Source organism: Protobothrops mucrosquamatus, unplaced genomic scaffold (genome assembly GCF_001527695.2).
Source record: "Protobothrops mucrosquamatus isolate PMUCROS unplaced genomic scaffold, P.Mucros_1.0 scaffold498, whole genome shotgun sequence".
In the NCBI taxonomy this organism is placed as follows: domain Eukaryota; kingdom Metazoa; phylum Chordata; class Lepidosauria; order Squamata; family Viperidae; genus Protobothrops; species Protobothrops mucrosquamatus.
Genome location: NW_015386814.1, coordinates 323261 through 339149, shown reverse-complemented (window position 1 = coordinate 339149; position 15889 = coordinate 323261). Strand labels below are relative to the sequence as shown.

At 41.2% G+C, this 15889-nt stretch overlaps 1 protein-coding gene across 1 annotated transcript in view; it reads left to right on the top strand.

Annotated features, from left to right (window-relative positions):
• Positions 1–15486: 15486 nt before the first annotated feature.
• Positions 15487–15889, top strand: part of LOC107288199 (neuropilin and tolloid-like protein 1) — a 79147-nt gene continuing 78744 nt past the window's right edge. Inside the window, 1 exon segment of the mRNA XM_029284292.1 lies at positions 15487–15675. Coding sequence (XP_029140125.1) covers positions 15487–15675 — 189 coding nt within the window.

Genomic DNA, 15889 nt, shown 5'->3' with positions numbered 1-15889 from the left:
AGTTCAGGTCACTATCTTTTTGAACGGGCTGACAATTCCTTCCTTCTATATTACATTATAATTACACTAATTATATTATATGAAAATTATGTGTAAACTTCAGTTATATTGTTTTCTGCTCTTCTCCCATGCAGGTAAGGAAGTATCTATTTGATATTTTAAAATCAACCAAAGATTGTTTTGGGTCAGAATCAAGATAATCCATGGCAACATTTTAAATGGTTGTGCATTAAGAACTAGGGCCAATGGATGCTAGGACACTTGTTGCCTTGGAAATAGTGCTTGTGAACCCAAATTAAACAACATAATTAATGCAAATGAATGTAATTGACTAAGCTCTCACAAGAACATCTTAACGTTTTGTGAGACCTGTGAAAAATGCCCAAATGTCAGTCAAGAAATTGCTAGACTAAGGAATTTTTTTCCTGTGAGATTTGGCAATCTGTCAAGAAAACCTGAACCAGAAGTTCAAGCACTTGGAACATCAAAAGCTGTCAGCCTCCAATTTCTGCAAAAAAACAACAACCCCAAAACCAAAACAAAACAAGATCACACTGTTATTAAACTTCAAAACTCACGTTTTGTTGGAGGATTAGAAAGAAGAAGACAGCACTTGGCCATCTTTATTCTTGTAATTTTAAAGCATGAATTTGCACTGTAGGAAAAGAGCATTTGGTCATTTAATGCAGGGTACAATGCTACAACCTAGATGTTTTCGATGCTTACTTGAACAATAATTGTAAAATAGCCAGTAAAGCAAATTATATGAGATCTAGCCTGAGAAGGAACAAACTCTTCTTCAAATCTGAACCACTTTAACTCTTAACCATGTTTGGTAAAAAGAGACATTTCTTTTTTAAAGTTTGGATTTGTTTCAGAAGGCCTGTCCAATGCCAGAACAGATTAGGTTTGGATGCAAGGAGTATTGGTGGGAGGATGAAATTTATTCTTGTAATATTGATGGATATTAACTTGATGCAGCTCAGTGTATGTAATCTGAACACATTCCCAAAAGTAGAATTTACTTTCTGCTAACTATATAGACATAGCCGTATTGTTTTCTTGGCAACAATTTGGAAATTTGCATTTCTTTCTTCTAGGATGTTTACTCAAATTCCTAGTTTAATCTTCAGACCTGGGACTTCTTGAAAGTTGCTCCCCCAAGATCAACTAATTATGATCTTGTTTAGCTATTTTGAAAACAGCCAAGGTCAACTAATGGAATGGAACTAATGGATGGAAACTAACCAAAGAGAGGAGCAACCTAGAACTAAGGAGAAATTTCCTGACAGTTAGAACAACTAATCAGTGGAACAACTTGCCTCCAGAAGCTGTGAATGTTCCAACCCTGGAAGTTTTTAAGAAGAGACTGAACAACCATTTATCTGAAATGGTATAGGGTTTTCTGCCTGAGCAGGGGGTTGGACTAGATGACCTCCAAGGTCTCTTCCAACTCTAGCATCATAATCGTCATCATTATGTTGCAATAATAGTATGAACTGAAGAACATATTGGCGAACCCTACGGAAATGTCTGCTTCCCCTTCCCATTCCTGAAGTCAATGTATCTTGTCTAATACATATAAAGGACTAGGAATCAAAGCAAATATTTGGAAACCTTCGTATAATTTTGAATTAGGCCAATACTTTCAGCAGCAGAGATCAGAAATGAATTAGGAATATAATGAAACTGGGCTTTCTACTTTAATAACAAAAACAGAAGGAATAGCACCTGCTACTTTGCAAAAGTTACAGCCAACTAAAATTGTTGAAAATCTTCAGGTGTTTCTTTACAAGATTTTGTTCCTTTTTTATGGTCATACAAAGAAGAAGTCTAGCTTTTTAATAAAAACAAAGAAACCTCTATCTCTATTTTTTGATCCTGATTAGGTCCAAAGATATGGTATCATCCTTTTTTTCCCACTTCCAGATGATTTGAAATGCATCCTGCATCCTGCTTCTATAGAAATGAATAATCAGCTCTTCCTTGTTACACAGTTTCTAAGCACCTACAGAAAAATCTCGGAATGAAAGATCAAGCTGTTTCCTATTGATGGAAGAGAATTTATATGTAATCCAGGGTTGGACTGTGGGTATCTTGGAACGCTGAGCCTGCATGTTTGCTTGCAGACGTTTCATTACCAGACTAGGTAACACCTTCAGTGCTAGGTTTGCTCTCTGTTTAAATTTAGTGGCTAGCCTTGTCAGTGTTGGTGGGAATGTTGCTTTCTCTTTGGTAGTTCCTTGAGTAAGAACTCTAGTTTTATTTGTTCTATAATTGGTCTACTTTCTTCACAAACATGGATTCCTTATTTTTACTTTTGCATAGGGAACAATCATGTCAAACTATTATATAACCATTCCGTAGACAGACCACATGCATATTTTAGCATTTCTCCAGTTATACCATTTACATCTTCCAAGATGACTTCATCTTCATCAGTTTTTCTTCAACATCGTTATTAATAGCATTCATTTAAATTATGTTCTTCAACATGTGACATTCCCCCACAAAATCACTACAATACTCCTCATAGTTTTTCTTTAGTTTTATTCCAAACAATTCCACTGCTTCTGTCCTTAATTCCATTCACTCAGTTAGAGCAGGGGTCCCCAACCCCTGGCCCATGGATCGGTACTGGGCTACAGCATGCCAGCAACCGGTCCACACAAACAAGCAAAGCCCCATCCATGAGATGCAGGCACCACACAAAACCATGCACTCTCCGGTCCGTGGAAAAACCTTTCTCCACAGACCCAGTCCCTGGTGCTCAAAAGGTTGGGGACCTCTGGGTTAGAGGTACCTTATTTAGCTCTTTTTACCCACTTCAGAATCAGTGTCTTTTTTCCATCAAAACCATTCAGAATTTTTGTGCCTCTTTATAATTGAACCATTTCTTCCTTTTAGTGACTGCATTCTTTGCAGTTATCATCTATTGTCTGTGCACATTAAATAATAATCTCTCATTGTAATTTTTTCACCAGTGTCTCATGTTAATTTTTCCCTTATCCATCCATTCATTTTATTGTTCCATCAAGCACCCCTTTTCATTAGAATAGTTCCACCCATTTCAACAGCTCTTTATAACATTCCTTTCATTCTCAGTTTCTACAGGATCTTTCATTATAACCATTTTTCATCTATTCTGCTGGGAGATCTTTTAATCTATCTTCTATACTTTTTCATACAGGACTGATACTTACTCATCTTGAAATGATTCTACCTTCATTCTACTTTCTTTCATTTTTCTTCCTTTTTAAAAAAGAAAACCTCCATTCTGACATTGCCAGAAAAATACTCATCCTCCTTCTTACAGAAGCTCTCATTACTCTTCACTAATTCTTTCAGTCTTTCACCAAAACCAGCAAAATATTTTTAAAAAATTCATTCTATTAAACAACGTATTTTTTTTTAAAAAGACCTTTTTCTAAACCAGTGATGGCTAACCATTTAGGCTCAGCATGTCAAAAATTTGGAAAATGCCTAATTTGACTCAAGTTAGCACATTTCTACACAAATAAACCTAATTTATACTATGCTTTTTCATCCTTATATCACAATATTCCAACCATATGAACAATAGTCTCCACTTTTATTTGGTTTGCATCCATAAATGAATTAGCCCCATGCTCCCTCGTGTCGACAATAAATATAGAAATACAAAGTTTTTTCTGAGCTATGTCGCATTTACAGGTAGTTCTCGGCTTACAATCACAACTGAGCTTAAAATTTCTATCGCTAAGTGAGACAGTTTTTAAGTGAGTTTTACCCCATTTTATGACTTTTCTTGCCACAGTTGTTAAGTGAATCACTGCAGTTGTTAAGTTAGTAACATGGTTGGTAAGTGAATCTGACTTCCCCATTGACTTTGTCTGATGACCCAGGGCACAGCACAGAGGCAAAACAGTCAACTGGCAGTTCAAACCGCCCTTTATTTGCTCCAATTTTCCCCAAATGCTCCCATGTTTCTGACAAGCCCCAGAACAAAGTAAGACACACACACTTCAGTAGCCTCTGGCTGCAAGTAGTTTCACATACGGTTAGATTAGAAGAGTAATTTATTCAAGGCCACGTAGATAACAAGGAATGAAACATATATCCAAAATCTAACGAGTCTGTGGAAATACAAGCTTGCCTGAGCAGTTTCAGAAGAGAAGCCAAAATACAATCCGAGGTCTTTGAACACCAAATCAAGTTTGTCAGCCAGTCCAATGGTCAGAGTTTCAGGATTTCCAAGCAGAAATCACAACACAGAACAAGAGATCAGAGAGTTGTTTCCAAGATCAGCAACAGCACACAAAACTCCAAGAAATCAGAGTTTGTTGCCGACAAATGCCTCTCCTCACAGCATCTCTTTAAGTCTCAGTCTCCAGGTGTGCCTTGTGGAGAGGGGCGGGGTGCTCTCCTCCCTAGTAGTTGAGCCTGCCTGCGTTGTTCCCTCCTTCTCTCCACTCTCTGTGCTCTAGGATCAGGAGGGGGTGGCCCTTGCTCATCGCCTGAGCTCTATCTCTCATGTTCATCCTGTCCCAATCCTGATAGGCCAGTGATGGCGAACCTTTTAGAGACCGAGTGCCCAAAAACTGCCCCTGCCCCCCAGCCTGCCCCTGCTCTGTTCCCACTCCGCCCTGCCCCCAGCCCGCCCCCACTCCATCCCCACCCTGCCCACCTACAGGGCCACTCACCGCCTCCACGGCCTGCCGCAGATTGCCCAGGCGGCCCAGCAGCACCATGGTGGCCACACCCTCCGTCCACACCCTGCAGCATTAACTGCATGTGATGGGGCATGAGGGCGGAGTCTTGTCCCCGCTGCCCGGCTGCCATGTCATTGGCTATGCTGCTCCATGTGGGCCATGCTCAGGGGTGACTCTCCTCCAGGGAGGCTGCTGGTGAGGACGGGGCCACGGGGGGAGGCGGGCTGGGGCAATGGCGCGTATGCCCACAGAGAAGGCTCTGAGTGCCGCCTCTGGCACGCGTGCCATAGGTTCTCCACCACTGTGATAGGCCCTGGCCTGCCTCAGCCTGCTCTTCCCCACATTTCTCTGAAGCCACAGACACTCTCACTCAACCTCCATAGGGTCCAGTTCTACTTCATTTTCCTCAGCAGATTCAGGCTCCGACGGAGGCATGACACTTTGCTTGTAAGAAAGTTGCAAAAGGTGATCATATGACTCTGGGGCACTGCAACCATCATAAATATGAGTCAGTGGCCAATTTTGATCATGTGACCATGGGAATATTGCAACAGTCGTAAGTGCCATTGTAAGTTTGAATGGTCACTAAATGAACTGTTGTAATTTGAGGACTACCTGTACATAAGATAGACTTATGACATATGGAACAATCACTCTAAAGTGGGTATAGAAGAGCCCATTTATCTAGTGATTAAAGCACCAAGCTAGAAATTGTGAGATTGTGAGATCTAGTCTTGCCTTAGGCACAAAATCAGCTGGCGACCTTGAGCTAGTCACTCTTTCTCAGAAGGGAGACAATGGCAAACTAAAGACTCAAAGTCACAAAATAAATAAAAAGGCCTAGAAGTCAAAAGTTGCAGTACATTAAAAAATGCTATAGGCTTGTTGGAAGGAGAGAAAGGAATTAATAAAATCCTCAGAACTTGTACACATAAGTTGTTCTGCACATGGAATTTTTAGTATATGCTTACACTCTATGTCAGAGGTCCCCAACCTTTTGGGCACCAGGGACCAGTTCCATGGAGAGAGGTTTTTCCGTGGATTGGAGGGTGAGTCGTTTTGTGTGCTGCCTGCATCCCATGGATGGGGCTTTGCTTGTTTGTGCATGCCACAGCCCGGTACTGGTTCACAGACTGGGGATTGGGGACCCCTGCTCCTTCAAACCATGAGGCTTCTCTTAAAAACCCATCATGTTTATACTAAGCTGTATATTCAAATTCTCTGCATTTTCTCTTTTTAACAGTTTTTCCATTTAATTTGCAACTTTCTCTGAATCATGCTGTTAAATATTCTTGGAACGGGCTGGAGGTTTTACTAACACCCCGTTGGTGTGTCTCAAATTGCCTAACGGTTCGACTGGCAGCTGCTCCTGTTTTGCAAGTGGATGCTGAGTGGGATGAGCTCTCTTTTAATCAACCTCCATGCTGTTCACTTAAACATGAAATCCAAAATGGAAATAAGCACATACGAGTATTGAACAAAGGGAAGAAAACAAAAACTAGTTGTAGAATTGTCATTAAAAGTTAATGCAAACTGTAGTTTAATTATGTCACACACAGCAAATGCCAAGAGATATACCTTTAATGTACAGACTACATCTTAACACAAATACAGTAGAGACACACATAGTAGCAGCTCAGTTGCACAGTTAAAGAATATATATTTTTTCCCAACAACTTTAGGAAAATGGTTGTGTATAAAAAAAAAATGTTAATTTGTGGGCAGATTTTTAAACCTTAGAAGGAAACTGCATTGTAAGTGCCTTTAGCACCATTTACAGATGACCCAAAAGAAACCTCAATAACTACTGTATGTGCAGAAGTTCTCCTTGACCAAAAAGATAAGCCTTCATTCATAAAGAGCACCGAAGTAAGAATTTTTTGCTGAAGGCACACTGACTAGCAACCGCATGGGTTTCACTTTTCACTAGGGATATTTTACTGGGTAATCTAAAATATGTCAGTTTTGAAGGACAGACATATTTTGGAAGTCTCTCACAGGAATTAGAATGAATTATAACAAGACAGGACATTATTTTTTTTTGCTAACCTATTGCCATATACAACATCTTGAGGAAGACAAAGAACCATAGCCCAGATGTTCCAGGAGGAAAAACTAAACGATGGGTGCCCATCTCTAAAGTGGAAAAGAGAGATATGTAATGTGTCCCTCTAGTACCCAGTCTGGGAAAAAGCAATACATTAGAGGTAATGGTTGAGGAAGAGGTGGTCTCGTGACAAATTCAGGAACCAGGGCCTGGCTGGGAGTTTGATGGCTGGGAGTAGAATGGAGTAGACTGATCTTTTGGCAAGTCCATTCAAGTATTTGCAAGGTAATAATTGTCCTGGAGCATGTTCATTGTGGTATATATTTCTATATGGTCTAGTTTTCAACATTAGTTTAATATTCTACAGTTTTTGAATTGCTCTTTTCTTTACTATTAGATGGATATCTTTTGGTGAAGTAAAATAGTGAAGTTGACTGTATCACCAAAGGGCCACCCCCAATTTTTATATGTGGACATATAACATATTAAAAAGAGGAAGGACTTTAATTATACAGTTATGGCTACCATCTTTATTCTTTTCAGCCTCCCTGAATTAGTGCTCTTCTCCTCGGTTATTAGATTTAGTCTTGTGCAGTTTTTTTCCTTCTATTTACTACTCTTGATTTTTTGGGATTTTTCGGTAACAGGAAAAAGAATGATCGTAACTATTTTAGGTCATTCAAAAAGAAAGTGAAGTGCTGACTCTAAAAAGACAGCCAAGGGGCCACATGGAGCTTAGGAAACAAAAAAACAAAAAAAACCCAAAACCTAATTTAGTAAATCCTAAATGGAACTGAGGAACCTAATTTATTAGTTGGTTCTGAAGGGTCTACAAGAAATGTACATTTTTCAGAAAAAATGATGATTCATTGACTTTGGTGGAAGAATTGGTCAAGCTGTTTAAATGTTAATTAAATGAAAGTATTGTCCCTCTTGATATTGAAAAGGTAAGGGTAAAGGTCTCCCGTCCAGTCGTGTCTGACTCTAGAGCAGGGCTTTTCAACCAGTGGTACGGGTACCACCTGTGGTACATTGGCACCTGGCAGGTGGTACGTGACCATCCTAGAAAAGTGGTAGTGGGGGAGGGGAATGAGCTGAACCGGTGGCAGCATCGCACAAGCCTGAGCGAGAGATGGCTGGAGCTGCAGGGCTGTCAGGGCTCAGCGGAAGCACCAGGATCAGCGCCAGGCTCCAGCTGGAGCTCTGGGCTGATCCTGGTGCTTTCGCTGAGCCCTGAAGAAGCGCCGATCAGCTGGAATGTTGCAGCGTCTCCAGGGTCTTGTGATTTACATTCAGATGCTTGGCAACTGATTCATATTTATGATGGTCACAGTGTCCCAAGGTCATGTAAAGTGACCAAAACCTGCTGCAACCACCCAGCAGACGGGGGGAATAAAGACCAATAGCCCTCACCCCACCCCTGCTGCCAATCCTCAACAGAAATGCTCACAACAATGGAAACCTTGGACAGGAGGAAGAGCGCCGCCAGATGGGCAGGCAGGTGTCTTGCTTGGCTGTGCCTTGGGGAGCACTTTTTCAGTGCCATTGTAACTTCGAACAGTCACTAAGCGAACCGTTGTAATTCGAGGACTACCTGTACTTTATCACTTTTTTCCTTTTTTTTCTGGTCATCAAGTTTTTGACACCTTGCTAGGCGACTGGTGGTACTCGGATATTGCCATATCCTAAAAGTGGTACAATGGGTGAAAAGGTTGAAAAGCCCTGCTATAGAGAATGGTGCTCATCTGTTTCTTAGCCAAGGAAGCAAGTGTTGTCTGAACACCCTTCCGTGGTCCTGTGGCCAGCATGACTGTATGCTGAGGAGCATGGAATGCTATTATCTTCCCACCAAAGTGGTAACTATTTATCTACTTGCATTTGCATGCTTTCACACTGCTATGTTTCAGGAGCTGGGCGAAGTAATGGGAGCTCACCCCATTGCACAGCACTTGGGTCTCAAACCTGGGCTGTCAGTGTCTTTAACTGCTGACCCATTGCAGCATTAATCCTAAAAGACCATAGTGGGCATTAATCCTAAAAGACCATAGTGGGCATTAATCCTAAAAGACCATAGAGATTGAAAGGTAAGAAACCACTTTTCTTTGTTTTAAATGGCATGTTTTGGCACTTGAGGAAAACAACAACAACAACAATTAACATGGCATAAACATAAGCACAAAAGTCTGTTAAAGCAGGGGTGTCAAACTGCCAGCCCGCGGGCCGGATGCATCATAGCGAAACCGTGCCCACTCCATGGCAGGCAATGGAAAAAAAAATCGCGATACGTCGCGACACGTCATGTGGCGTTGTGAGTTAGTCATCCCTGTGTTAGAGTGTAAAGATAGTTTGTTTCCTGCAACAGATTAATGGACTGTTTTTGAAATTCAATATACTTCTTTTTCTGTCCTGGTGACAATTCCCTAAAACTTTGAGCAGCAACTTAGCCTGATTGCCTTCAGCAGCAGCTTTCATTAGGTATATACAATCGCCACTTGAAGCATCTTTGAGAGATATGTAGGTACTACATATAGCAGGGATATTGTATCAGCACTCCAATTTCTTTCCTAATGTTACTTGAGAATCCTGTCATTCTTGCCTTTTGTGTCTTTGTAACTAGTGAGAAACAACAACTCAATAAAATACCAGTTTGCATTAATCACCCCTATGAGAGTTTAATTGTTTCTTCTTTTTTATCAGTTCTGTAGCTCAGTAGAAGAGAGGGCATTCTGATTTTATTACAGATTGGAATTAAGGTGAGCAGGAACAGTTCCTTGTGACTAAGTTAGGATTTATTTTATGGGCCTTCCCCCCCCCCCAAGTTATATTATCTGGTTTTGTTACCACTTAGGGTAATTTGTCCTTTTATTGCTTATCTTCTTTCTATAAATCTTCTCATTAGTTTTTATATTTCTTTTGAACAACATTTGAATGACTGCTTTCCCAAATACTAATCCTAGTTGGATTCTGCTGAAAATGTTAGGACTATCAGATCTAGACTGCAATATCTTGCAAAGGGATTCCAGGGTAGCCAAGATGTATGGCAAACACTTTGTTACTGTCTAGTGATTATCCAGAAAGTTGCAGCCCAAATAGGATAGACCTGCAATTGATTTCTTTCCAAACAAGTTGACATGTTGTAGTGTTTGTATGTTATGTACAAGTAAGACTAAAGCCACAGATCTTGATACATGACTTGGCTATTTGAAGGATTACCTACATCTCCAGTTCTTTATGGTCATCTGGTGAAATTGGTCACACTGAACATATTTTGGGTCTCTCCAACAGTGCCATATATTGGTACCTAGGAATTGTATTTTCTTTATCTCCTGCTGAAATAGCATCACCCCCTACTCCAAAACAATCCATATAGCTCCCACCCTGATGATGTTCAGAGTCACTGAAAACTTGGCTTTCCTCCCAGGCCTTGAGCAGAGTGATGGCTGAGCCCCTCAAGGGCATTTGTTCTTACATAGAGCCTTCTGGATACTTATGCTCTTTTCTTCTTTCTTTAATTATACTTATCCTTTTTTTTATTGTAAGCCTGCCAGATCCTTCTAGAGTTGGGCAGTCTCTAAACTATATCAAATAAATAATAAAGCCAACACTGCATTAAATGGATTATATAACTTAAATGAGTTTTGAGTCTACTCTGTGGGATTGCAGTGAGACAGAGTCTTTACTTCTTCTGCCCTCTTTAATAATGGTAATGTTAAATAACTATTTGAATTAATAGTATTAATATTGGTGTTAACACTTTTATGAACATTATAAACATTGTTTATGAATATATGAAATTAAGTCTCTCTCAGAAATAATTCATGCTGGCTTAATGTTTTGACCATGAGTATAGAGACAATTGGTCAGCCAAAGGTTCATTGAAGGAAAATAAGTAAAAACAAAAGAATGTAAGAAGAAAAAGGGAGGTCAATCTATACAATCTATACAATGTTTCATGGCAATTTTTTTTATTTCTTTCTCAGCCATGACTACATTGTGGAAGAAGATGTTTTCAGTGGCTATACTCTACAATTCTTAAACCACTTTACTAGAAACTGTTTATTTTCTTCTCTAGTTTATCTTTCAGGATGAGCTTAAAAACATTTTGATTTGGACAAGCTTCGAATTATTGAGTTTTTCTATTGCTAGTTTTTTAGGGCAGTGGTCACCACCTTTGCAGCTTGTTTGGCCCGGCTGGGGGGAGGAGAAGGGAACTGGGCTGCGTGAGTGGCGGGCTGGCATGCAAGCTTGTGCAAGCATGCAGCTCAACTTGCGCAAGTGCCCACGAGCCCGCTGCTTGTGCAAGTTGAGCTGTGCGCATCCTCCAGCCAGCCATTTGCACAGCCCAGGGGTTGGGACCCCTGTTCTATGGCACAATTGTATGAAAAGGCAGAATCCTTCTCTCTCACTCAGTGTATCTGAGAAAAGAGAAAGATACTTCCAGAAAAATCAAGCATTAGGTCACGGGTGTCAAACTCGCCATGTCATGTGATGTGTCGCGACGTATCGTGACTCTTTTTGCATTGCCAGCAATAGGGTGGGCACAGCTTTGGTATGATGAAACTGGCCCATTGGCCGGCAGTTTGACTCCCCTGCATTAGGTATTAGAAAGTACTCTTATATCACCTGGATTTGCTGATACAAGGCCAATTAGGAAATAAACCTCTGTTTGGTTGTCAATGACAGACACTCGCAGATACAGAACTTTTATTATACACATTAGAAAACTACAACATTACATTACTTTTCAACATAATCACCATTCAAATTGAGGCACTTGTCATAACGTCTTACAAGGGTTGAAATTGCTTAGTAGTAGTTGTTCGGTGCCAAATCTGGGCTATCGGTGTGTGTGATCAAAAACATCCCAATTGATGGTTGAACCATACTCCATGAACTTCACTAACAGTACTCCTTTGGCATCTTCACATTTGGTGAGTGTGGTGTTGGTTCACCATAATGCTCTTCCGCACACCACTAGACACCCCAAGAACTTTTGAAGCAGTTCCTTTGGGATGTTTTTGATCAGCCCCCCCCCCCAGCCCAGATTTGGTGCCAAGCAACTACCACTAAGGAATTTCAAACTTTGTAAGACGTTATGACAAGTGCCTCAATTTGAATGATGATTATGTCAAAAAGTAATGTAATGTTGTTTTCTAATGTGTATAATAAAAGTTCTGTATCTGCGAGTGTCTGTCATTGATGACCAAACAGAGGTTTATTTCCAAATTTCCCTCATATTTATTGTAATGAAAAAGCATATGGGGTCATTTTTATATAAAAGAAGTAGGTAATCTGTATTTTAGCTGACCCATTATGATTAGTAGTCAGAGGTGATATGAGTTACAATTCAAGATCAGCCCACTTACATCATAGGCTATTAACTATATGCATATTACTTAAATATAATATGCCCATCTGCATCCAGGAATTTAATATCTTTGAACTACTCCATGTATAATCAGAGGATTCTACTAGATTCACAGCTCCTGCTCAAAGATTAGGCGGCAGTCATGGCCAGGACATTCTTTGCTCAACTTTGTGTTGTGAGCCAGTTACACCCTTTCCTGGATATGGAGGCTTTCCACTTGGTCATTTATGCCCTGGTCATCTCCCATTTGGACTATTGCAATGCACTTTACATGGGGCTATCCTTGAAAAAATACATGGAAGCTTCAGCTGGTACAAAGTGAGACCAATCAAGCAATCTTGGGTTCCCAAAGACTGGCACATATAATATCAGGCCCAGCACATGACCTGCATTGGGTGCTAGTCTGCTTCTGGGTCCAATTCAAGGTGTTGGTTATGAATTTTAAAGCCCTACTCTCAACTCAACAACGAACCTGGCTGAAGCCATCTTGCTTGTTCTAGGTTGCCACAGGAATAGGAGGGGGGAAGTGGAGGGTTTCCATTTGTCTAAACAATTATTTGTCCTCTGGGAACCAAGGTCATTTCAAAGAGTCGGATGAGGAGGTTGGGTGTACTATTAGAAAGCCCGCCAATCTATTTTACTGGGACACGTAATTGACTGTCTAGTATTGGGGTGGGAAGTTTAACTTTGTAATATGTAATTCTTTGGAGGCAATTTCAGACTTGGTTTCACTTTTGATGATGCTGATACTTTGTAACCAATAAACATGTTCTTTGAGGAAGCTTCTAGCCTCGGAGTTCTGATTTATCTGGTCTCATCTATCGGAACCATGACACCTACATGGAATAGGATCAGGTTGCTTACAGAACCATCCGTTACATCAGCCCATCCCAACTAGTCAGACAGGGAAAATATGTTGTGGGCCCCATCAATTAAAGAAGTATGACTGGAATTCAATTCAATTCAAGACAGAATTAAAATACAGTTATAAAATAACTTAACCGGTATCTTATAAATGAGAATTAAAATACAGTTATAAAATAACTTAACCAATATCTTATAAATGAGATCCAGGATGTATGTTAAATTATAATGTAATTATTAAAATTATATTAAGTATGATATCTAAAATTACAACAAAGTAAAGTAATTCAGGAAGAAAGCCTTCTTCCCCATTGCCCCCAGAGGTGAGGCAGGTCCCCACTCTCCTGGCCTTTTCTGGAAGGGCATAAAAACATGGCTCTGCTGCCTTGTTTGGCACTCACAGAGGTCCAGTCAGATATTTGTATGACATTTCTCTTTTGTTTTGGTTTGGGGGTGGCGGTTTGGCACCTTTGAGCCATTTTTCAACTACTGGCGACTGCCTGGACAAACCCCTGCAGATTTCGTGGCAAGGGTTGAGAGGATGACTGGCACAGGGTCACTCAGCTGGCTTTGTGCCTAAAGAGGAACTAGAACTCATGATCTCCCGGTTTCTAACCTGGTACCTCAACCACCACACTAAACTGGCTCTCAGTTCGTAATTAACATTGTACTAACAATATTATTAACCCTTGAGACAGAGTTGTCCATAGTGTGTTGAAAAAAAAGTCAGCTAAATGGTAGTTTTGATTATTGCCATCAACTTGACTTTTTGACTTTCCCCCCAGAAAACCCCTACCACAAAGCAAACAGGATTATTGGGTACTCCTAACATCATAGTGATGCTATGAAACTAAATAGCCTAAACCTGATGCAGACTTGCTCCCACCCTGCAAATCAATAATGCTCACACTAAGAGGAGTAGCAGATGTGGCCTTTAACTTCCCCAAAGTATTTAAAGAAATAGAGGCTGGATGTTTTTTTTTAGAAATATTTGGCCAGTTTGGGTTCCTGTTGCATTCACCACAAATATAATCCAGAGAAGGCCTGAAGCTGTAGCTTGCTTAGCTTTTGTCTAAATCCAGCTCCGACTTCACTGATACAGATAAATGACATTCTTGGCCCAGTCTATAAAAGATTTGCAACTGCTTTCTTTCAGAATGATTTTCATCTTCCTAGTCTAGCCTACAGCTCTGATATCTCGCGGTAATTGCTTATCCAAGTAGCAACCAGGTAATCCCATTAAGGTTATGCTCATTCAGCGTGATCCCGTGGATATTTCAGCAAGTCAGAGGTATAGTGAATTATTTGCAAATGTAAATATAAGAAAGTTGTGGATTCAATAGCTTGGGAATCCAGGCAAGGAGAGTAAAAGTAACTGAAGTCGACCTTGTCAAGAAATAGGGATCTGGACTTGTATATTTCCAGATCCCTTTCTGCTTCTGAACCATTCCCCAATTAGTTGCCTTTATTTTCAGCTCTTCATACGCAGATGGAAGAGAGAAGTTAGTTCCTTTTCTGCTAATCTACTACACTTGAAAGAAAGTTATACTCTCCCGCAGACAAATCTCTTCTTTTGCTTCATTTCTAACCCTATTGATGAAGGTGGGGGGGGGGGAGAGAGAAATCTTGACATTGTTACATTTGTAGAAGACGGTGGAGCTGCATGTGGTGACAACTGGGGCCGAATTTGGGAGACAACTCTCTCCAAAGGGCAACCCGCAGACACAAAATGAAAGTGCCTTGAAAAAGGTGGGTTTTTTGAGAAAAGAGCGGTTGGTTGCAGAGAATTCAGGCGAATATAAATGAAAGAAAAGGGAGTCCTCTCCAAGCTGACATGGGGTAGCTCTGTCCTCGTCTTGCACCTGCTCGAACATCATTGCGGAGAGCGTGGATCCTACAATCGCTATGACTAAGCGCTTGGTTCCCGTTAATGCGTTGGGTATTTCCACCGGAGGCGTGAATATTAATCCCAGCTCCCAAGAAGAACGGTCGACGCTTCTCGCCTTTTGTGTTTAGAAATAGCCACAAGCCCTGTGTCTCATCTGAAGCGAAAGCAGATTAGGCGGCTCACTTTCCTTAGAAGAAAAGGATTTGGGAGCCCAGCGGGAGCTAGAAAGTCTAATCCATTTGCGGCGGCTACCGTAGGTTTTCTGCACGGGGTGCAAGCCTAACTTTGGCAGTGACCGGAAAAATTACAAACAAGCGGGTCCAGGACCGGGAATTGCAAGTTAATGGGCTATCTGTCCTAAAATCCACGAATTCCACGTCGTCGGGTTAGCTATGTCCGGCTTTTGACGTGTTTGCAGCGGCTCACAAAGCCCGGGCAAAAAGTGAGATCTATATAAAATGCGTCGTTTTGTGTTTCCCTTATCCCTTTTCCAAGAAATCTGTTTCTCCTCTCCGCGGATCGCAGCTGTCGGGCTACTGGTTTGGAGAAGTGGCTTTCGCTGTTTGTGGCTTTCCTGCTTCCCAAAGACCCCTCCCTCCCTTTAGAAAACGCTCCAGCAAGGCACTGCATGGGATCCACCGTGAAATTATTTTTGGACCACGCCGAGAAGGATCCTTTGGATGAAGAAGCTTCGCGTATTTACTACTGCCAAGGCGGCTCACTTTTGGCTCACTTGGGAACCTCCGCCGTAACTGGTGGGGCTAATCAAACGACAGACTCCGCCCCCTCTTCTTTTTGTCGAGCTCGATTCCGGGCGGTGCGTTTTCTTCGCAACAAATACGGAAATCGTTTAGGATTTCTTCTCTCAGGACACTTCCTCCCCCCCCCCCCATTTTCTACCCGCCTCGAGATTTTCTGACGACCTCTCATCTAAATACTTAACGCCGCAGAGCTTCCCAATGAAAAGCAGATAGATCTGCCCAGTTGCTTCTTGGGGAAGGCTGCAAAAGGTTTGGTCATTTTTCCACTGG